Genomic DNA, 24207 nt, shown 5'->3' with positions numbered 1-24207 from the left:
CAGGGGGAAGGGATAATACTGCTCATGCTGACAGTCCCTCAGGGGGAAGGGATAATACTGCTCATGCTGACAGTCCCTCAGGGGGAAGGGATAATACTGCTCATGCTGACAGTCCCTCAGGGGGAAGGGATAATACTGCTCATGCTGACAGTCCCTCAGGGGGAAGGGATAATGCTGCTCATGCTGACAGTCCCTCAGGGGGAAGGTATAATACTGCTCATGCTGACAGTCCCTCAGGGGGAAGGTATAATACTGCTCATGCTGACAGTCCCTCAGGGGGAAGGGATAATACTGCTCATGCTGACAGTCCCTCAGGGGGAATGTATAATACTGCTCATGCTGACAGTCCCTCAGGGGGAAGGGATAATACTGCTCGTGCTGACAGTCCCTCAGGGGGAAGGTATAATGCTGCTCATGCTGACAGTCCCTCGGGGGGAAGGTATAATACTGCTCATGCTGACAGTCCCTCAGGGGGAAGGGATAATACTGCTCATGCTGACAGTCCCTCAGGGGGAAGGTATAATACTGCTCATGCTGACAGTCCCTCAGGGGGAAGGGATAATACTGCTCATGCTGACAGTCCCTCAGGGGGAAGGTATAATACTGCTCATGCTGACAGTCCCTCAGGGGGAAGGGATAATACTGCTCATGCTGTCACATTGACAGATCAAACCACTGGCATCATGAAGATAGGATTTGAATGTCTGGTTAGGTCAGGTGACGCTGTCCATTCCACTCTTCAGACAATCTGACATATCGTTGTGGCTGCTGCACCGACACTCTGATGCTGCAAAGGGGGGTATCTTGCCAGGTGCTGACATGCACCAGCTTCACATGTCCTCCAATGGTGAGGGCATTGAGAGGATTGGAAGAAGTCTTACAACACCAGGTTAAAGTCCAACAAGTTTGTTTCAAACACGAGCTTTCGGAGCACTGCTCCTTCCTCAGGCAATGAGAGGGATGAGGGTGAGGAAGATAAGGGAGCAGTGGTTAGAGAACAGTGGGCAGGATTCTCTGATCCTGAGGCTCAGTGTTGACGCTGTCGGAAACGCCATAGCATTTCTCGACATCGCATCAACACGGCCCCTGGATCAGCAATTCTGACCCCCACAGGGGGCCAGCAGGGCACTGAAACGGTTCACTCCGCTCCAGCTGCTGATAGCGGCATGGAATGGGCATTGGGGGATGTGCGCATGCGCAGTGGGTCCGTCACGAACCCGCGCATGCCCAATCCCACTGGCGCAATATCAGCGTATGCGCGGTGTCTCCCTTGTTCGTGCTGGTCCCGACCCAACATGGTGGAGGAATACAGGCGCTGGCGCGGATGAAAGGAGGCCGGGAGACAGAGAGGCCGGCCCGCCGATTGGTGGGTCCCGATCGCGGGACAGGCCATATCGGAGCCCCCCTGGTGTTGGACCCCCCTCCCCCCCCACAGGCTGCCACCCGACCCTTCCACACCGAGTTCCCACCGGCTGGGAGCAGGTGCAGACGGCGCCAACGGGACCCGGCGCTTTCACGTCGGCCGCTCGACCTGTCCCGGCCCGCGTCTGGGACTGGCACCGCGCCAACCATGCCAGCGCATTCTCCGCCGCGTGCCAGCGTCAGGGCGGTGTGGCACGGTTTGCACCGATCGCAGGGATTCTGGCACCGCGCCAACCATGCCAGCGCATTCTCCGCCGCGTGCCAGCGTCAGGGCAGTGTGGCGCGGTTTGCACCGATCGCAGGGATTCTGGCACCGCGCCAACCATGCCAGCGCATTCTCCGCCGCGTGCCAGCGTCAGGGCGGTGTGGCGCGGTTTGCACCGATCGCAGGGATTCTCCGGCCCCGCCCAGGGCTGACAGACTCCCTCCCCATGCACTGACCAAACAAAGCAGCCGTACAACATGAAACGTGAATAGCTACCAAACTCCAGGAAGGCGATGACAAGATGCAATGATGATTCACTTTAACCCGTGTCCTCCATGCTGGGCCCTGCTGACCATCTTCATAGGAACATAGGAATTCGGAGCAGAAGCTGGCAAATCAGCCCCTCGAGCTTCCTCTGCTATTCAGTCTGATCATGGCTGATCTACAGAAGCTGGCAAATCAGCCCCTCGAGCTTCCTCTGCCATTCAGTCTGATCATGGCTGATCTACAGAAGCTGGCAAATCAGCCCCTCGAGCTTCCTCTGCCATTCAGTCTGATCATGGCTGATCTACAGAAGCTGGCAAATCAGCCCCTCGAGCTTCCTCTGCCATTCAGTCTGATCATGGCTGATCTACAGAAGCTGGCAAATCAGCCCCTCGAGCTTCCTCTGCCATTCAGTCTGATCATGGCTGATCTACAGAAGCTGGCAAATCAGCCCCTCGAGCTTCCTCTGCCATTCAGCCTGATCATGGCTGATCTACAGAAGCTGGCAAATCAGCCCCTCGAGCTTCCTCTGCCATTCAGTCAGATCATGGCTGATCTACAGAAGCTGGCAAATCAGCCCCTCGAGCTTCCTCTGCCATTCAGTCTGATCATGGCTGATCTCTACCTGGTCTCAAAGCCACCTCCCCATCTGCTCCCCATATCCCTTTAACCTGTTTTTAAAATCAGAAATATATCTATCTCCCTCTTGAAACCATTTAATGATTCAGATTCCACCGCATTATGGGGCAGCGAGTTCTATAAATTCACCACCATCTGTGAGAAGTAGTTCCTCCTCATCTCAGTTTGACATCTTCCGCCTCTCAACCTATATCCGTGACCTCTCCTTCTGGATTGCCCCACAAGGGGGGAACATTTGGACATTATCAGTCCTTTTAGTATTTTATGTTTCCTCCGGGTGCTCCAGTTTCCTCCCACAAGTCCCGAAAGATGTGCTGTTAGGTGAATTGGACATTCTGAATTCTCCCTCTGTGTACCCGAACAGGCGCCGGAATGTGGTGACTAGGGGCTTTTCACAGTAACTTAATTGCAGCGTTACTGTAAGCCTACTTGTGACAGTAATAAAGATTATTATTATACCTTTTCATGCACCTCCGTTGCTCTCAGGCTTATCTCGGTGATCCACTTGAATCATAAATTCACAGAATTGTTATGGAGCAGGAGGAGGCCATTCAGCCCATCATTGCTCCAAACGAGCATCATAACTAGGTGCCATCCCCCTGCCTTTTCCCCTCCGCCCGGCACATCGCTCCATACAAACAATCATCTAATTCCCTCCTTAATGCCCCGATTGAACTTGCCTCCAGTACATTTCCAGGAGATGCATTCCGGACCCCAAATACTACTTGTGTGTAAAATCTTTGTCTCTCTGGCAGATAGTGTTGAGGATTGTCAGAGGCCACAGCAGGATATAGATAGGTTGGAGACTTGGGCAGAGAAATGGCAAATGGAGTTTAATCCAGACAAATGTGAGGTAATGCATTTTGGGAGGTCTAACATAGAGGGGAAATATACCATAAATGGCAAAACTCTTAGAAATGTAGAGAGTCAGCGAGATCTGGGTGTACAGGTCCACAGATCTTTGAAATTGGCAACACAAGTGGAGAAGGTAGTCAGGAAAGCATCCGGAATGCTGGCCTTCATTGGACGGGGCATCGAGTATAAAAACTGGCAAGTCATGTTGCAGTTGGATAGAACCTTGGTAAGGCCGCACTTGGAATATTGCGCACAATTCTGGTCGCCACACTACCAGAAGGATGTGGAGGCTTTGGAGAGGGTGCAGAGGAGCTTTACGAGGATGCTGTCTGGTAAGGGTGTGTTAGCTATGCAGAGAGGCTGAATAGACTCGGACTGTTTTCATTAGAATGACGGAGGTTGAGGGATGACCTGATCGAGGTCTACAAGATTATGAGGGGCATGGATAGAGTGGATGGGCAGGCACTCTTTCCCAGGGTGGAGGGGTCAGTCACCAGGGGTCACAGGTTTAAGGTCCGTGGGGTAAAGTTTAGAGGAGATGTGCGAGGCAGGTTTTTTACACAGAGGGTGGTGAGTGACTGGATCGCGTTGCCAGGGGAGGCTGTGGGAGCAGATACATTAACGGCGTTCAAAAGGCAGCTTGACAAACACATGGATAGGATGGGTATAGAGGGATACCGTACAAGGGAGCGCTGACGGTTTTGGAAAAGGGCGGTGTCAGGCTTGGAGGGCAGAAGGGCCTGTCCTGTGCTGTATTGTTATTTGCTCTTTGAATGAGTATACACTCTTATGTCACTATGATCACGTCCTAGGAGGTTCAGCCAATCTTAGGAGCACGTGGTCTTTCTGCAATGTGATAATATTTGTGAAAGGATGTTTTGTTAGCACACCTCAGATTGTGCAGCATTTTCTTGAACTTTGCCAACATTTCACTGGCTACAACAGCTTACACCGTATAAACCCGCAGCACGGCACGTGGCAGAATGCTGGCATTCTGAGAAGGTGTCTCAAGGAGGCCAATCTCTATTTAATGCACATAGTTTTCCTGTGTGAGTTTGATTGTCACAGTGTAATGCAGATTTGGGGCTCGGTCAGCCAATCAGCAATGGTGGGCCAATCCTGGCCTGGCCAATCCTGGAGCCCCGCAGGCCCTGTGGCCTGGCCAATCCTGGGGCACCGCAGGCCCTGTGGCCTGGCCAATCCTGGAGCACCGCAGGCCCTGTGGCCTGGCCAATCCTGGAGCCCCGCAGGCCCTGTGGCTTGGCCAATCCTGGAGCCCCGCAGACCCTGTGGCCTGGCCAATCCTGGAGCACCGCAGGCCCTGTGGCCTGGCCAATCCTGGAGCCCCGCAGGCCCTGTGGCCTGGCCAATCCTGGAGCCCCGCAGGCCCTGTGGCCTGGCCAATCCTGGAGCCCCGCAGGCCCTGTGGCCTGGCCAATCCTGGAGCCCCGCAGGCCCTGTGGCCTGGCCAATCCTGGAGCCCCGCAGGCCCTGTGGCCTGGCCAATCCTGGGGCACCGCAGGCCCTGTGGCCTGGAGCCCCGCAGGCTCTGTGGCCTGGCCAATCCTGGGGCACCGCAGGCCCTGTGGCCTGGCCAATCCTGGAGCACCGCAGGCCCTGTGGTCTGGCCAATCCAGGGGCACCGCAGGCCCTGTGGCCTGGCCAATCCTGGGGCACCGCAGGCCCTGTGGCCTGGCCAATCCTGGGGCACCGCAGGACCTGTGTCCTGGACAAAGGGCAGGACGACCATCGCCATGTCCGTGTTGACATCATTCCACTTGCGTGTCAGCACAATGACATCAGACAGACTCCAATATCGTACGTTACAATATGTTGACTGCATCCAGCCTGGCATTCCTTTATTTGTCATTGCGGTTCCAACATCAGTGTTCGGACAGCATCCGGAAGCTTAGCATCCGACTGGGATTCAGCGGAATGCTGGCCCTGTTGCTCGTTTTTTTGAGTGCGCTTTACACTTAATTGGCTCTGTTTATAACCTTGCTCTGGAGTCGCCAGGTATCCTTATGATACCGCCACGAGGTTCAAGTTCAAGTCCGGATCAATGACTCAATACACCAGTTAGTAAGGTTCAAATCAAGACACGTTTATTATACACACAGTAAATCGATACTATTGTAAATAATACTAAAAAACTAGGCTATTACTATCACTACAGGCCAATGCTGGATCTGGATAAGGGAACCCACTGGGTCAGGGAACAATGGCCTCTTGCTCGATCCTGAGTCTGCAGGCTTCCAGCTGGGACGGACTAAGGGGTCAGGAGCGCCTATCTCATAGCGTGCGTTGACTGGACACTTACTTGATGGTGCAGCAATTGGCCAGGCCTCTCCTCCTTACGGTCAAGTTCTTCGAGAGCTGCTGAGATGTTCCGCTGGGAGGGCCGGCTAAGAGAGCAAGCTGACCTTGGGGGCTCTATCTTATAGTCCCCAGGGGCTTCGCGCCCTTTTGGGCGGACCCTGAGCTTGCTTCCAATCGATTGGATCCCATACCAATCCGATTGGTTTGAATTCCCCAATACTGGGGCCGTTCCCTGATCGCTGGGCAGTCCTTGGGCGCCCGTTGGCTTCTTTTGTCCTGGACTCCTGCTGGCGCCGAGGAGTCTGGCTTTACCTTGATTCCTTCAACTGTTGCTATTGTGCCCGGGAATCGCTTATTAATATGCATGGATTTGGTTTCAGTGCTGTCTGCTTTCTGTGCAGACCGAATACACAGGAAATCTCTGCAAACTGCTTGTTTTCCTCACAGTGTCCAATTTTCCCTGCATTCCTTGGGTTTCTCCATTTTGACTCGGGAAGTGGCCAACTCAGGTGGCTACAGCCCTCCACCATCCTCTGAGTTCGGGTGACTTTGGATTCCCATCTGCCAATGTGACTCACGGTATCACACTGGCGTGGCAAGATGGGCCGGAGAGAGCTGGCAAATCCCGAGGTCACCCCAATCTCCAGTAGAAGAAAGAGGACCATCCCCCACCCAACGTTACACGCACATGGCGATCCCCCCACGGATTCGGGGACCCCCCCCCCCCCACTGGCACACACAAGGAGAACCACCACCCAAGTGATATGGGAACCCAACCAATGGACCACTGCAGAGGGATTCCCTCATCAATTAACTTTGTCATTTTGAGGAGGTGACAAAGTTAATTGATGAGGGAAGGGCTGTAGATTTCATATACATGGACTTTAGTAAAGCATTTGATAAAGTTTCCCATGGCAGGTTGATGGAAAAAGTGAAGTCGTATGGGGTTCAGGGTGTGCTAGCTAGATGGATAAAGAACTGGCTGGGCAACAGGAGACAGAGAGTAGTGGTGGAAGGGAGTGTCTCAAAATGGAGAAAGGTGACTAGTGGTGTTCCACAGGGATCCGTGCTCGGACCACTGTTGTTTGTGATACAGATAAATGATCTGGACAAAAGTATAAGTGGTCTGATGAGCAAGTTTGCAGACGATACTAAGATTGGTGAAGTTTTTTGATAGCGAGGTGGACTGTCAGAGAATACAGCAAAATATAGATAGATTGGAGAGTTGGGCAGAGAAATGACAGATGGAGTTCAATCCAGGCAAATGCGAGGTGATGCATTTTGGAAGATCTAACTTGAGAGCAGAATATATGGTCAATGGAAGAGTCCTGGGGAAAATTGATGTACAGAGAGATCTGGGAGTTCAGGTCCATTGTACCCGGAAGGTGGCAACCCAAGTCGATAGACTGGTCAAGAAGGCATACGGCATGCAGTATGTAATGGAACCTACGAGGGAACAAGCGGTCCTAGATCTTGTCCTGTGTAATGAGACAGGATTGATTCATGATCTCATAGTTAGGGATCCTCTCGGAAGGAGCGATCACAATATGGTGGAATTTAAAATACAGATGGAGGGTGAGAAGGTAAAATCAAATACTAGTGTTTTGTGTTTAAACAAAGGAGATTACAATGGGATGAGAGAAGAACTAGCTACGGTAGACTGGGAGCAAAGCCTTTATGGTGGAACAGTGGAGAACCTTCCAAGCGTTTTTTCACAGTGCTCAGCAAAGGTTTATACCAACAAAAAGGAAGGACGGAAGAAAGAGGGAAAATCGGCCATGGATATCTAAGGAAATAAGGGAGAGTATCAAATTGAAGGAAAAAGCATACAAAGTGGCAAAGATTAGTGGGAGACTAGAGGACTGGGAAATCTTTAGGGGGCAACAGAAAGCTACTAAAAAAGCTATAAAGAAGAGTAAGATAGAGTATGAGAGTAAACTTGCTCAGAATATAAAAACAGACAGCAAAAGTTTTTACAAATATTTAAAGCAAAAAAGAGTGGTTAAGGTAAATATTGGTCAGTTAGAGGATGAGAAGGGAGTTTTAATAATGGGAGATGAGGAAATGGCTGAGGAACTGAACAGGTTTTTTGGGTCGGTCTTCACAGTGGAAGACACAAATAACATGCCAGTGACTGATAGAAATGAGGCTATGACAGGTGATGACCTTGAGAGGATTGTTATCACTAAGGAGGTAGCGATGGGCAAGCTAATGGGGCTAAAGGTAGACAAGTCTCCTGGCCCTGATGGAATGCATCCCAGAGTGCTAACAGAGATGGCTAGGGAAATTGCAGATGCACTAGTGAAGATTTACCAAAATTCACTAGACTCTGGGGTGATCCTGGTGGATTGGAAATGAGCAAACGTGACACCACTGTTTAAAAAAGGAGGTAGGCAGAGAGCAGGAAATTATAGGCCAGTGAGCTTAATGTCGGTAGTGGGGAAGATGCTGGAAACTATCATCAAGGAAGAAATAGCGAGGAATCTGGATCATTGGGCAGACGCAGCATGGGTTCATAAAGGGCAGATCGTGCCTAACTAATTTAGTGGAATTTGTTGAGGACATTACCAGTGCAGTAGATAACGGGGAGCCGATGGATGTGGTATATCTGGATTTCCAGAAAACTTTTGACAAGGTGCCGCACAAAAGGTTGCTGCATAAGATAAAGATGCATGGCATTAATGGTAAAGTAGTAGCATGGATACAGGATTGGTTAATTAATAGAAAGCAAAGAGTGGGGATTAATTGGTGCTTCACTGGTTGGCAATCAGTAGCTAGTGGTGTCCCTCAGGGATCCGTGTTGGGCCCACAATTGTTCACAATTTACATTGATGATTTGGAGTTGGGGACCAAGGGCAATGTGTCCAAGTTTGCAGATGACGCTAAGATGAGTGGTAAAGCGAAAAGTGCAGAGGATACTGGAAGTCTGCAGAAGGATTTGGATAGGTTAAGTGAATGGGCTAGGGTCTGGCAGATGGAATACAATGTTGACAAATGTGAGGTTATCCATTTTGGTAGGAATAACAGCAAACGGGATTATTATTTAAACAATAAAATATTAAAGCATGCTGCTGTGCGGAGAGACCTGGGTGTGATAGCGCATGAGTCACAGAAAGTTGTTTTACAGGTGCAACAGGTGATTAAGAAGGCAAATGGAATTTTGTCCTTCGTTGCTAGAGGGATGGAGTTTAAGACTAGGGAGGTTATGCTGCAATTGTATAAGGTGTTAGTGAGGCCACACCTGGAGTATTGTGTTCAGTTTTGGTCTCCTTACTTGAGAAAGGACGTACTGGCACTGGAGGGTGTGCAGAGGAGATTCACGAACTTAATCCAGAGCTGAAGGGGTTGGATTACGAGGAGAGGTTGAGTAGACTGGGACTGTACTCATTGGAATTTAGAAGGATGAGGGGGGATCTTATAGAAACATTTAAAATTATGAAGGGAATAGATAGGATAGATGCGGGCAGGTTGTTTCCACTGGCGGGTGACAGCAGAACTAGGGGGCATAGCCTCAAAATAAGGGGAAGTAAATTTAGGACTGAGTTTAGGAGGAACTTCTTCACCCAAAGGGTTGTGCATCTATGGAATTCCTTGCCCAGTGAAGCAGTTGAGGCTCCTTCGTTAAATGTTTTTAAGGTAAAGATAGATAGTTTTTTGAAAAATAAAGGGATTAAGGGTTATGGTGTTTGGGCCGGAAAGTGGAGCTGAGTCCATAAAAGATCAGCCATGATCTCATTGAATGGCGGAGCAGGCACGAGGGGCCATATGGCCTACTCCTGCTCCTAGTTCTTATGTTCATTGGACGGGGTATTGAGTACAAGAGTTGGCAGGTCATGTTACAGTTGTATCGGACTTTGGTTAGGCCGCATTTGGAATTCTGCGTGCAGTTCTGGTTGCCACATTACCAGAAGGATGTGGATGCCTTGGAGAGGGTGCAGAGGAGGTTCACCAGGATGTTGCCTGGTATGGAGGGTGCTAGCCATGAAGAAAGGCTGCGGAGATTAGGATTATTTTCATTGGAAAGACGGAAGTTGAGGGGAGACCTGATTGAGGTCTCCAAAACAATGAAAGGTATGGTCAGGGTGGATAACAACAAGCTTTTTCCAAGAGTAGGGGTGTCAATTACAAGGAGTCACGATTTCAAGGTGAGAGGTGGAAAGTTTAAGGGAGATGTGCGTGGAAAGTTTTTTACGCAGAGGGTGGTGGGTGCAGGGAATGCTTTGCCAGCAGAGGTGGTAGAGGGGAGCATGATAGCATCATTTAAGATGCATCTGGACAGATATATGAATGGGCGGGAACAGAGGGAAGTAGATCCTTGGAAAATAGGAGACAGGTTTAGATAAAAGATCTGGATTGGTGCAGGCTGGGAGGGCTGAAGGGCCTGTTCCTGTGCTGTAATTTTTCTTTGTTGTTTGGATCACTGGCAATGCCCCCTGGCAGCGGGCAGTAGCAGGGTACCAGAGGGCATTGCCATGGAGCAGTACCAGGGTGCCGGGGGGTATGCCTGCGTTCCAGGGGAAAGTCCCAGGGTGCCAGAGGGCAGTGCCATGGAGCAGTACCAGGGTGCCAGGGGGGTATGCCTGCGTTCCAGGGGAAAGTCCCAGGGTGCCAGAGGGCAGTGCCACAGAGTGGTACCAGGGGGGTATGCCTGCGTTCCAGGTGAAAGTCCCAGGGTGCCAGAGGGCAGTGCCATGGAGCAGTACCAGGGTGCCAGGGGGTATGCCAGCGTTCCAGGGGAAAGTCCCAGGGTGCCAGAGGGCAGTGCCAGGGTGACGGGGCACTGCTCGGGAGGAAATGCCAGGATGCTGCCTGGGCAAGTCCCTCTCCTCCCCGGACGCTATACCTGTGGGTCCCCCGCGGCTTCCCTTGACCTGGTTCACATTTTTAAACAGCGATTGTAAACCCCGCCAACGAGATGCTACGTCGGTGAGGGAGGAATTCCAAATGTGAGGGGAAGATATGGCGGGAAGCCCGCTGATCATCTCTACCTTTATAGATATCAGGATCCTCATTACATCACCAACGAGGGGTGGGGCTAATCACAAAACAAAATCTTGCCAGCGAGATTATTGATGGATGCGCCCCCAGCAAATATGGCTGCAAAATCGTGTCCTGTGAGTGGGCAAGAACATGGCAGATAGAATATAATGTGGAAAAATGTGAGTTAGCCCACTTTGGGAGAAGGAGCAGATATGTGGAGTAGTTCCTCAATGGTAAGGAATAACTAAGTGTAAATGTACAAAGGGGCCTGTGTGTTCAGGTCTGTGAGTCTCTGACATGCAGGTTCAGCCAGACATTAGAAAGGCCTTTACCGCGAGAGGGTTTGAGTACAGGAGGAGTCAGGCCTTGCTTCAGTTATATAGGGGTTTGGTTAGACTGCACCTGGAGTATTGGGCACAGTTTTAGTCCCCTTACCTCAGAAAGGATATTATTGTCACAGAGGGAGGTTCCCCAGAATTATTCTGCCGATGGTGGGACTGCCTTGTGAAGACAGACTGAGCAAACGTTTCCATAACAACGACTCACCTCTTTTCCAGAGCTGCCGGGTTTTGCCGGCACTCGTTTAAAATGTCAGACGTTCGGTCTCTCCGGCATTTTGCTTTTATTTCAATGTTTGAAACGTTAGACGGAATGGGACCTCAGCCAATAGGAAATCGCCTGTCTAACCTCAGCCAATGGGAAATCGCCTGTCTAACCTCAGCCAATGGGAAATCGCCTGTCTAACCTCAGCCAATGGGAAATCGCCTGTCTAACCTCAGCCAATAGGAAATCGCCTGTCTAACCTCAGCCAATGGGAAATCGCCTGTCTAACCTCAGCCAATGGGAAATCGCCTGTCTAACCTCAGCCAATAGGAAATCGCCTGTCTAACCTCAGCCAATGGGAAATTGCCTGTCTAACCTCAGCCAATGGGAAATCGCCTGTCTAACCTCAGCCAATGGGAAATCGCCTGTCTAACCTCAGCCAATGGGAAATCGCCTGTCTAACCTCAGCCAATAGGAAATCGCCTGTCTAACCTCAGCCAATGGGAAATCGCCTGTCTAACCTCAGCCAATGGGAAATCGCCTGTCTAACCTCAGCCAATGGGAAATCGCCTGTCTAACCTCAGCCAATGGGAAATCGCCTGTCTAACCTCAGCCAATGGGAAATCGCCTGTCTAACCGGTGATGCCAATGGCGATGCTGGGGAGAGGGGCCATGATTCGGCCAATATCTGTGATCCTTCCCATGAAAAAAAAATGAAAAATGAAAGTTGCTTATTGTCACGAGTAGGCTTCAATGAAGTTACTGTGAAAAGCCCCTAGTCGCCACATTCCGCCGCCTGTTCAGGGAGGCTGGTACAGGAATCGAACTGTGCTGCTGGCCTGCTTGGTCTGCTTTCAAAGCCAGCGATTTAGCTGAGTGAGCTAAACCAGCCCCTATCAACATCAGCACCAGTACACATTTACTCCTCATTGTGAGAATCTATCCCCATCTCAGTGAAACCAGAGTTCACCCCCCCCCCCCCCCCCCCCCCCCCCCCCCCCCCCCCCAGACTGCTCACTCAGTGGGCGCGATTCTCCGGGACCCCGGAGAGTCATAAAAGCTGCCGTAAAACCGGCCGGGTGTAACGGCAGCTCTTACGGCCGTTCCCAGGACCCGATTCTCTGCCCCCATCGGGGCTAGGAGGGGGGGCCCCGGGAATCCGGCGTCGCGGCCTTAACGACCGTCGTTAAGGCCGCACGCCTGGAGTCACGCGGGGGCTTGCGTCAACCGGCGCATGCGCAAGGTCGTCTTCTCCCTTCGGCCGCCCCGCGGATCGATCCCGTGGGGCGGCGGAGGGAGAAACAGTGCGTCCGTTATGGACGCACTGCCCGCGATCGGTTGGCACCGATCATGGGCATTTGGCCCGCTGAGCACGGCCGTGCCAATTGGGCCTCCAGATGCCCAGAACGGGCATCTGGCACCCGTTTTACGACGGGACCAACCAGGTGTGGTTGGCGCCGTCGTAAAACGGGCGTGAAGGCCCGGCCACTCGGCTTATCGGCCTCGGAGAATCGCTGCTCGCCGTAAAAAAACGGCGAGCAGCGATTCATGGCGGGGCGGGGGAAGAATATCGGGAGGGTGTAAATAAAGTCGGGAAGGCCCTCCCGCTATTCTCCCAACCGGCGAGGGGGGGGGGGGGAGAATTTTGCCCAGTGTCTGTGTTCCATTGATTCTCTGATGGTAATGCTGTTTAATATATTGAAGAAGAATTGTCAATGTGTTCTCTTGTGATGTGCTGAGATTTTGGAGGTTTTAGACAGATTTAACCATCTTCCGACAGCATCACTGTTACTACCAAGGCTCCGTCAGAAGATTCCCTGGATCCCAGGTCTCTGCAAGAACTTGCTCAGGACTCAGGTAAAAAGACTGACAATTCATTCTCGGGTTTTTACTCGTTTTATTGGAGCTTGGACTCAAATATTCCCATTTTTAACCGATAGGCTGCTAGTTCAAGGTGACTGTATGACTGCAGTGGGAGGTGTTTATTCAGAGTGAGGATTCTCCTCTGAGACAGTCCCTCAGGGTGAGGTTGACTTTGTTTCCACTCCGGTTCAGTGGGTGATGGGTCTGACATGAATCTGCAGACTAGACCACGTGGGGGACAGGTGGGGCTTGAAGGGTTGGGAGGTGGATCTTCGGTGCCATCTTGGAACGCACCCCGGGACCCCTGCTCACCTGGCCGTACGTGGACCGCCGATACCTTCGCCACCACCGACCAGCCCCAATAGTTCACCATTTGTCTCGTGGTCATTGATGGTACATCAATTTATTGTGCTGGATGTAAAGCCTCCGGCAGCTGGACCCAAGAATGGGGGCAGTGCAGGAGAGCGTACACTTTGATACAGAGCCTGCTGAGTGGAGCTACCAGGCCGGGATTTACTGTAATGACAGGAGTACAATGGCAGTGCACCGTAATACATGTAATGTATGCTCAATGGTTTACCACAGTATACTCCCTCCGGAACCTTCAATTTTGCTTCTCCATGTTCCCAACAAAGACTGCCAATATGTTCAGTGCCTTCCTGTGTGAACCTTCTCCATTTTGATTGGTGACAAAGCAGCGTCTCCCATAAGTCTGTGGGTATGGCTGATCTCTTGAGGGATGCTCATCCCTGAAACATTTCTCTTCTCCTCCTGACAATATCCTGCCGGGATTATGCTTTGAGAAGAGCAGTGGGCTGGTATCTGGCGTATCAATGATATAGGGGCTGGTTTAGCACACTGGATGGGCTGGTTTAGCACACTGGGCTAAATCTCTGGCTTTGAAAGCAGACTAAGGCAGGCCAGCAGCACGGTTCGATTCCCGTACCAGCCTCCCCGAATAGGCGGCGGAATGTGGCGACTAGGGGCTTTTCACAGTAACTTCATTGAAGCCTACTTGTGACAATAAGCGAATTTCATGTCCTGCCCAACGAAGCTGGCTTTCAGTCATTAGCAACCTGCTGCTGGCCAACCTGAAAGAGGACAGTGGGACACTCTATCATTCTTACCATGAGATTTGGAGGGAAGTTGAGGGGGGAAATCGCTGATTGTTTATGACATGTCTGCTGTATGTTGCCCAAGCCTCTGAATTATAGTAACATTGGAACAGAGGAATAGGTGCCTTAGTCTGCTTCGAGATACTAAATGAATACTTTTCGTCAGTATTCACTCAAGAAAAAGATAATATTGTGGAGGAGAATGCTGAGACCCAGGCTATTAGAATAGATGCAATTGAGGTGCGTAGGGAAGAAGTGTTGGCAATTCTGGACAAGGTGAAAATAGATAAGTCCCCGGGGCCGGATGGGATTTATCCTAGGATTCTCTGGGAAGCCAGGGAAGAGATTGCTGAGCCTTTGGCTTTGATTTTTAGGTCATCATTGGCTACAGGAATAGTGCCAGAGGACTGGAGGATAGCAAATGTGGTCCCTTTGTTCAAGAAGGGGAGCAGAGATAACCCCGGTAACTATAGGCCGGTGAGCCTAACGTCTGTGGTGGGTAAAGTCTTGGAGAGGATTATAAAAGATACGATTTATAATCATCTAGATAGGAATAATATGATTAGGGACAGTCAGCATGGTTTTGTGAAGGGTAGGTCATGCCTCACAAACCTTATCGAGTTCTTTGAGAAGGTGACTGAACAGGTAGACGAGGGTAGAGCAGTTGATGTGGTGTATATGGATTTCAGTAAAGCGTTTGATAAGGTTCCCCACGGTCGTCTATTGCAGAAAATACGGAGGCTGGGGATTGAGGGTGATTTAGAGATGTGGATCAGAAATTGGCTAGTTGAAAGAAGACAGAGAGTGGTAGTTGATGGGAAATGTTCAGAATGGAGTTCAGTTACGAGTGGCGTACCACAAGGATCTGTTCTGGGGCCGTTGCTGTTTGTCATTTTTATAAATGACCTAGAGGAGGGCGCAGAAGGATGGGTGAGTAAATTTGCAGACGACACTAAAGTCGGTGGAGTTGTAGACAGTGCGGAAGGATGTTGCAGGTTACAGAGGGACATAGATAAGCTGCAGAGCTGGGCTGAGAGGTGGCAAATGGAGTTTAATGTGGAGAAGTGTGAGGTGATTCACTTTGGAAAGAATAATAGAAATGCGGAATATTTGTCTAATGGTAAAATTCTTGGTAGTGTGGATGAGCAGAGGGATCTCGGTGTCCATGTACATAGATCCCTGAAAGTTGCCACCCAGGTTGATAGGGTTGTGAAGAAGGCCTATGGTGTGTTGGCCTTTATTGGTAGAGGGATTGAGTTCCGGAGCCATGAGGTCATGTTGCAGTTGTACAAAACTCTAGTACGGCCGCATTTGGAGTATTGCGTACAGTTCTGGTCGCCTCATTATAGGAAGGACGTGGAAGCTTTGGAACGGGTGCAGAGGAGATTTACCAGGATGTTGCCTGGTATGGAGGGAAAATCTTATGAGGAAAGGCTGATGGACTTGAGGTTGTTTTCGTTAGAGAGAAGATGGTTAAGAGGTGACTTAATAGAGGCATACAAAATGATCAGAGGGTTAGATAGGGTGGACAGCGAGAGCCTTCTCCCGCGGATGGAGGTGGCTAGCACGAGGGGACATAGCCTTAAATTGAGGGGTAATAGATATAGGACAGAGGTCAGAGGTGGGTTTTTTACGCAAAGAGTGGTGAGGCCGTGGAATGCCCTACCTGCAACAGTAGTGAACATGCCAACATTGAGGGCATTTAAAAATTTATTGGATAAGCATATGGATGATAAGGGCATAGTGTAGGTTAGATGGCCTTTAGATTTTTTCCATGTCGGTGCAACATCGAGGGCCGAAGGGCCTGTACTGCGCTGTATCGTTCTATGTTCTATGTTCTAAGTAGGAAATTCAGCTCTTCGAGCTTGCTCTGCCATTCAATCAGATTATGGCTGATTTCTTCCTGGTCTCAAATCCACCTCCCCACCTGTTCCGCACAGCCATTTGACCCATTTTTGAGAAAAAATATATCTATCTCTTTCGTGAAAACATTAAATGATTCAGATTCCAGCGCACTATGGGGGCAGCGAGTTCCACAAATTCATCACCCTCTGCGAGCAGTAGTCCCTCCTCATCTCAGTTTGACATCTACCGCCTCTCAACCTGTATTCTTAACCTCTCGTCGGTAGTACTGTTGCTTCACAGCTCCAGGGTCCCAGGTTCGATTCCCCGCTGGGTCACTATCTGTGCAGAATCTGCATGTTCTCCCCGTGTCTGCTGGGGTTTCTTCCGGGTGCTCCGGTTTCCTCCCACAAGTCCCGAAAGACGTGCTGTTAGGTGAATTGGACATTCTGAATTCTCCCTCTGTGACCCGAACAGGCGCCGGAATGTGGCGACTAGGGGCTTTTCACAGTGACTTCTCTGCAGTGTTAATGTAAGCCTACTTGTGACGATAAAGATTATTATTATTAGCATTTGGTCTACATTTATGTTATCAATCACTTTTAGCATTTTATACACCTCGATCGGATCCCCTCTCATCCTTCTAAACTCCAGTATCAGCCCAAACTGTTTAAACTCTCCTCGTACATCAATCCTTTCATCCTTGGAATCAATCTGGTGAACCACCTCTGAACTTATGTAGAAGCTTTGTTATCACTACTGCCCTCTGAACCATGACCTTTATCTTGGGTTTAAGATCCCAGTCCACTCACTTGCCCAAAGGCTGAGCTGGTACATTGGAGGCCGAGATAAAGACCGTAAGACCATAAGACATAGGAGCAGAATTAGGCCACTCGGCCCATCGAGTCTGCTCCGCCATTCAATCATGGCTGATATTTTCTCATCCACATTTTCCCGCCTTCTCCCCATAACCCCTGATCCCCTTATTAATCAAGAACCTATCTATCTCTGTCTTAAAGACACTCAGTGATTTGGCCTCAACAGCCTTCAGCGGCAAAGAGTTCCACAGATTCACCACCCTCTGGCTGAAGAAATTCCTCCTCATCTCTGTTTTAAAGGATTGTCCTTTTAATCTGAGATAGTGTCCTCTGGTTCCAGTTTTTCCTACAAGTGGAAACATCCTCTCCACGTCTACTCTATCCAGGCCTCGCAGTATCCTGTAAGTTTCAATAAGATCCCCCCTCATCCTTCTAAACTCCAACGAGTACAGACCCAGAATCCTCAACCATTCCTCATACGACAAGTTCTCTATTCCAGGGATCATTCCTGTGAACCTCCTCTGGACCCTTTCCAAGGCCCCAGCACATCCTTCCTTAGATACGGGGCCCAAAACTGCTCACAATACTCCAAATGGGGTCTGACCAGAGCCTTATAAATCTCAATGCGATCATAACTGATCTGATATAATCCTCAACTCCACTTTCCCACCTTATCCTCACAACATTGGATTCCCTCATTAATTAGAAATCTATCTCAGCCTCTTACATACTTAATGACCCAACCTCTACAGCTCTCTGCGGTAAGGAAGTCCTTCTCATCTCTGTCTTAAATGGACAACCCCTTATTCTGAGACTATGTCCTCTGATCCTAGACTCTCCCATGAGGGTTCCCTTAGCATCTCCCCTGTCAAACCCCCTGAGAATCAGATATCTCTTAATAAGGACACCTCTCATTCTTCTAAACTCCAATGAGGACAGGCCCAACCTACTCAACCTCTCCTCATAGGATAATCCCTCCCTACCTGGGATCAACCTAGTGAACCTTCTCTGGACTGCCTCTAATAAAAGAACAAAGAACAAAGAAAAGTACAGCACAGGAACAGGCCCTTCGGTCCTCCAAGCCGGCGCCAACCATGCTGCCCGTCTAAACTAAAATCTTATACACTTCCGGGGTCCGAATCCCTCTATTCCCATTCTATTCATGTGTTTGTCAAGATGCCCCTTAAATGTCACTATCATCCCTGCTTTCACCACTTCCTCTGGCAGCGAGTTCCAGGCACCCACTACCCTCTGTGTAAAAAACTTGCCTCGTACATCTCCTCTAAACCTTGCCCCTCGCACCTTAAACCTATTGACCCCTAGTAATTGACCCCTCTACCCTGGGGAAAAGCCTCTGACTATCCACTCTGTCTATGCCCCTTGTAATTTTGTCGAGCTCTATCAGGTCGCCCCTCAACCTCCGTAGTTCCAGTGAGAACAAACTGAGTTCATTCAACCGCTCATAGCTAAAGCCCTCCATACCAGACAACATCCTGGTAAATCTCTTCTGCACCCTCTCTAAAGCCTCCACATCCTTCTGGCAGTGTGGCGACCAGAATTGAACACTATACTCCAAGTGTGGCCTAACTAAGGTTCTGTACAGCTGCAACATGACTTGCCAATTTTTATACACACTGCCCTGGCCAATGAAGGCAAGCATGCCATATGCCTTCTTGACTACCTTCTCCACTTCTGTTGCCCCTTTCAGTGATCTGTGGACCTGTACACCTAGATCTCTATGACTTTCAATACTCTTGAGGATTCTACCATTCACTGTATATTCCCTACCTGCATTAGACCTTCCAAAATGCATTACCTCACATTTGTCCAGATTAAACTCCATCTGCCATCTCTCCGCCCAAGTCTCCAAACCATCTAATGTCAGTAAAAACTTTGTAGATAATGAAACCAAAACTGCTCCCAGTATTCCAGGTGTGGTCTAACCAATGCCTTAGATTGTTTTAGCAGGAATTCCCTCATTTTATAGAGGCCAATAATCCACTGGCCTCCCCGATTACCTGCTGAACTTGCATGCTCACGTTTTGTGATTTCAGCCTGAGGACCTCAATCCCTCAGTGCTGCAGCTTTCTGCAATATCTCTCTATTTAAATAATATTCAGCTCCTTTATTCTTCCCACCAAAGGTGCAGAACTTCACATTTTCCAACGTTATATTCCAGCTGCCAAGTTTTATATCCCTCTGTGGTCTCTTAGTGTCACCCTCACCACTTCCCGCCTGTATTGTGGAAATAGTGCATTTGCTTCCCTTGTCTAAGTCATTAGTATAGATGATAAATCTGTCTCTTCCAGCCTTAAATGTGGTCAGTTATGGAACACTCAAATCCGGGTTTAAAAATTCCAAATACCCGCAGCCTTCAAAGTGATATCATTTCTCCTCAATTCAGTCATTCATGATCAGATCTTCATCCTGTGACTGTTCCTCGTGTTTGGGATTCACAACCAGCAGAAGCAACCTATTATCCAGGCCCTTCATAATGTTTCAATGGGACCACCACTCATTCTTGTAAATGTAGAAGAATTTAGGGGCAATTTTCTCAGCCCGCCATCACAGGGTAACCCCCTCATCCCTGGGAGTAATTTAGTCACCCTTCTCTGTAAACCCCCTCCACCATATGTATCTTTCCCGAAAATATGGGCAAGAAAACTGTACACATCATTCCAGATGTACTCTCACCCAGAGCGCTGTACAATTGTAACAAGCTTCTTTATTCCTGAAGTACAGGTATAACCCTTTGCAATAAAGGCTAACAGGCCATTGGCATTCCTCATCTCTTGCTGCACCCTTTCCTTTATCTTTCAAGGGATCAGCAAAGTGCTGGAAGGAGTCATCACCAGGGCTATCAAGCAGCAATCCCTCAGCAATAACCTGCTCACGGACACTCAGTTTGGATTCCCCCAGGGTCACTCAGCTCCTGACCTCATTACAGCCTTGGTTCAAACATGGACTAAAGAGCTGAATGCCGGAGGTGAGGTGAGAGTGACTGCCCTTTGACATCAAGGCTGCATTTGTCCGAGTTTGGCATCAAGGAACCGAGGTAAACTGGGGTCAATGGGAATCAGGGGGAAACTCTCCCCTGGTTGGAGTCATACCCGGCACAAAGGAAGATGGTTGTGGTGGTTGGAGATCAATCATCGCTGTTCTATGTGGCAAGTAACACTGCGGCACGCAAGTGCCAGTCAATGACCATATCCTAAAAGAAAATCACAGAATCTCCAACCATCGTCACCCTGGGGGGGTTACCATTGATCAGAAACTGAACTGGATTAATCATATTAATACTGCGGCTACTAGAGCAGGTCAAAGACTAGGAATCTTCTGGTGAGTAACTCACCTCCTGACCCCCCTCAAACGTCTGTCCACCATCTACAAGGCACAAGTCAGGAGTCTAATGGAATACTCTCCACTTGCCTGGATGAATGCAGCTCCAACAACACTCAAGAAGCTCAACACCATCCAGGAAAAATCAGGCCATAAGACATAGGACCAGAATTAGGCCACTCGGCCCATCGAGTCTGCTCCGCCATTCAATCATGGTTAATATTTTTCTCATCCCCACTCGGTTTTAAAGGATCATCCCTTTAGTCTGAGATGGTGTCCTCTGGTTCTAATTTTTCCTACAAGTGGATTTGATTACTCTCCCTTCCACAAACACTCAAACCCTCCACCACCGACTAACAGTGGCAGCCGTGTGTACCATCTACAAGATGCACTACAGGAACTCACCAAGGTTCCTTACACAGCACCTTCCAAACCCACGACCACTGCCATCTAGAAGGACAAAGGCAGCAGATACCTGGGAACCCCACCATTCCCTCCAAGTTACACAGCCATTCCTTTACTATCACAGGAGCAAAACCATAGATCTCCATCCCTAACAGCACTGTGGATGTGTCTACATCACCTGGACAGCAGCGGTTCAAGAAGGCAGCTCACCAACACCATTTGAAGGGCAATTAGAGCTGGACAATAAATGTTGGCCTCGTCAGCGGTTCATTCTTGAATCGAATAAGTAAAAATAAAATTGTTGGGAAATGATTTATTGAGCAGGGCATGAATTACTCTGTCTGATAGTTCAGATTGATTTCTCTTTCACCAGAATAAGAGTGTTTTCTCTCTCTCTCCTTCAGTGCTCTGATTGTTTTCAGTAATCGAACTTACGTCATTGAACACCTTGAGGGAGACAAAGAGGGCCGCCATTTTGTATACAGACCTGAAGACCTCCCCCCACCACCCAGTGACTGCACAGTCACAAATACTCCCATCGAGTCAAATCTAACTGATGACATTTATCCATTACGTCGGGTGAGTAATGAGCAACACAACTAAATAACCGAAATAAACCAAATGATTAACTGAGAAATTGCAACCGTGTAAACAACCTCTTCAGCCCAACATGCTCATCAGGCATCACCCTCGAAACAAGGAAAATGTCCAACTCATATTTGTGTGTCATGTTCCCATTTCCTTTAGCCACCTGTCTCGTCTCAACCAGTATGTTGACAAAGCTTCAGAATCAACAACTAACTCTGGAAGTGAATCCCACAACTTCAATTCACTGTATGGAGCATGTTTTCTGCACTCTCCATCACCACACTACCAGTGGGATGTGGAGGCTTTGGAGTGGGTGCAGGGGAGGGTTATCAGGATGTTGCCTGGTCTGGAGGGTGTTAGCTACGTGGAAAGGCTGAATAGACTCGGACTGGTTTCATATGAAAGACGGAGGTTGAGGGTCGACCTGATTGAGGTCCACAATGTTATGAGGGGCATAGATTGAGTAGATGTGCAGGCACCCTTTCCCAGGGTGGAGGGGTCAGTCACCAGGGGGCATAAGTTTAAGGTCCGTGGGCGAAGTTTAGAGGATGATGTGCGAGGCAGATTTTTTACACAGAGGGTGGTGAGTGCCTGGATCGCGTTGCCAGGGGAGGCTGTGGAAGCAGATACATTAACGGCGTTCAAAAGGCATCTTGACAAACACATGGATAGGATGGGTATAGAGGGATACGGCACAAGGGAACACGGAGGCTTTTGGCAAAGTTTGGTATAAGAACATAAGAACATAAGAACATAAGAACTAGGAGCAGGAGTAGGCCATCTGGCCCCTCGAGCCTGCTCCACCATTCAATGAGATCATGGCTGATCTTTTGTGGACTCAGCTCCACTTTCCGGCCCGAACACCATAACCCTTAATCCCTTTATTCTTCAAAAAACTATCTATCTTTACCTTAAAAACATGTAATGAATGAGCCTCAACTGCTTCACTGGGCAAGGAATTCCATAGATTCACAACCCTTTGGGTGAAGAAGTTCCTCCTAAACTCAGTCCTAAATCTACTTCCCCTTGTTTTGAGGCTATGCCCCCTAGTTCTGCTGTCACCCGCCAGTGGAAACAACCTGCCCGCATCTATCCTTTCTATTCCCTTCATAATTTTAAATGTTTCTATAAGATCCCCCCTCATCATTCTAAATTCCAAAGAGTACAGTCCCAGTCTACTCAACCTCTCCTCATAATCCAACCCCTTCAGGTCTGGGATTAACCTAGTGAATCTCCTCTGCACACCCTCCAGCGCCAGTACGTCCTTTCTCAAGTAAGGAGACCAAAACTGAACACAATACTCCAGGTGTGGCCGCACTAGCACCTTATACAATTGCAACATAACCTCCCTAAGCTTAAACTCCATCCCTCTAGCAATGAAGGACAAAATTCCATTTGCCTTCTTAATCACCTGTTGCACTTGTAAACAAACCTTCTGTGACTCATGCACTAGCACACCCAAGTCTCTCTGAACAGCGGCATGCTTTAATATTTTATTGTTTAAATAATAATCCCGTTTGCTGTTATTCCTACCAAAATGGATAACCTCACATTTGTCAACATTGTATTCCATCTGCCAGACCCGAGCCCATTCACTTAACCTATCCAAATCCCTCTGCAGACTTCCAGTATCCTCTGCACTTTTCACTTTACCACTCATCTTAGTGTCATCTGCAAACTTGGACACATTGCCCTTGGTCCCCAACTCCAAATCATCAATGTAAATTGTGAACAATTGTGGGCCCAACACGGATCCCTGAGGGACACCACTAGCTACTGATTGCCAACCAGAGAAACACCCATTTATCCCAACTCTTTGCTTTCTATTAATTAACCAATCCTCTATCCATGCTACTACTTTACCCTTAATGCCATGCATCTTTATCTTATGCAGCAACCTTTTGTGTGGCACCTTGTCAAAGGCTTTCTGGAAATCCAGATATACCACATCCATCGGCTCCCCGTTATCTACTGCACTGGTAATGTCCTCAAAAAATTCCACTAAATTAGTTAGGCATGACCTGCCTTTTACGAACCCATGCTGCGTCTGCCCAATGGGACAATTTCTATCCAGATGCCTCGCAATTTCTTCCTTGATGATATATTCCAGCATCTTCCCTATTACCGAAGTTAAACTCACTGGCCTATAATTTCCTGCTTTCTGCCTACCTCCTTTTTTAAACAGTGGCGTCACGTTTGCTAATTTCCAATCCACCGGGACCACCCCAGAGTCTAGTGAATTTCGGTAAATTATCACTAGTGCATCTGCAATTTCCCTAGCCATCTCTTTTAGCACTCTGTGATGTATTCCATCAAGGGCCAGGAGACTTGTCTACCTTTAGCCCCATTAGCTTGCCCATCACTCCCTCCTTAGTGATAACAATCCTCTCAAGGTCCTCACCTGTCATAGCCTCATTTCTATCAGTCGCTGGCATGTTATTTGTGTCTTCCACTGTGAAGACCGACCCAAAAAACCTGTTCAGTTCCTCAGCCATTTCCTCATTTCCCATTATTAAAACTCCCTTCTCATCCTCTAAAGGACCAATATTTACCTTAGCCACTCTTTTTTGTCTTATATATTTGTAAAAACTTTTACTGTCTGTTTTTATATTCTGAGCAAGTTTACTCTCATACTCTATCTTACTCTTCTTTATAGCTTTTTTAGTAGCTTTCTGTTGCCCCCTAAAGATTTCCCAGTCCTCTAATCTCCCAGCAATCTTTTCCACTTTATATGCTGTTTCCTTCAATTTGATACTCTCCCTTATTTCCTTAGATATCCATGGTCGATTTTCCCTCTTTCTACCGTCCTTCCTTTTTGTTGGTATAAAGCTTTGCTGAGCACTGTGGAAAATCGCTTGGAAGGTTCTCCACTGTTCCTCAACTGTTCCACCATAAAGTCTTAGCTCCCAGTCTACCTTAGCTAGTTCTTCTCTCATCCCCTTGTAATCTCCTTTGTTTAAACACAAAACACTAGTATTTGATTTTACTTTCTCACCCTCCATCTGTATTT

General features: G+C 48.8%; 1 protein-coding gene across 4 annotated transcripts in view; it reads left to right on the top strand.

Moving 5' to 3' along the window:
- The window catches only part of LOC119963793 (disintegrin and metalloproteinase domain-containing protein 12-like), a 701497-nt gene that overhangs the window by 60589 nt on the left and 616701 nt on the right, over nucleotides 1-24207 (top strand). For all 4 annotated transcript variants that reach the window (XM_038793080.1, XM_038793079.1, XM_038793078.1 and 1 more), the window contains exons 5-6: nucleotides 13008-13084; nucleotides 21014-21188. In XM_038793080.1, coding sequence (XP_038649008.1) covers nucleotides 13008-13084; nucleotides 21014-21188 — 252 coding nt within the window. The remainder of the gene's footprint in view (nucleotides 1-13007; nucleotides 13085-21013; nucleotides 21189-24207) is intronic.

This window comes from Scyliorhinus canicula, chromosome 3 (assembly GCF_902713615.1).
Source record: "Scyliorhinus canicula chromosome 3, sScyCan1.1, whole genome shotgun sequence".
NCBI lineage: Eukaryota > Metazoa > Chordata > Chondrichthyes > Carcharhiniformes > Scyliorhinidae > Scyliorhinus > Scyliorhinus canicula.
This window is presented reverse-complemented; position numbering and strand designations above follow the sequence as displayed.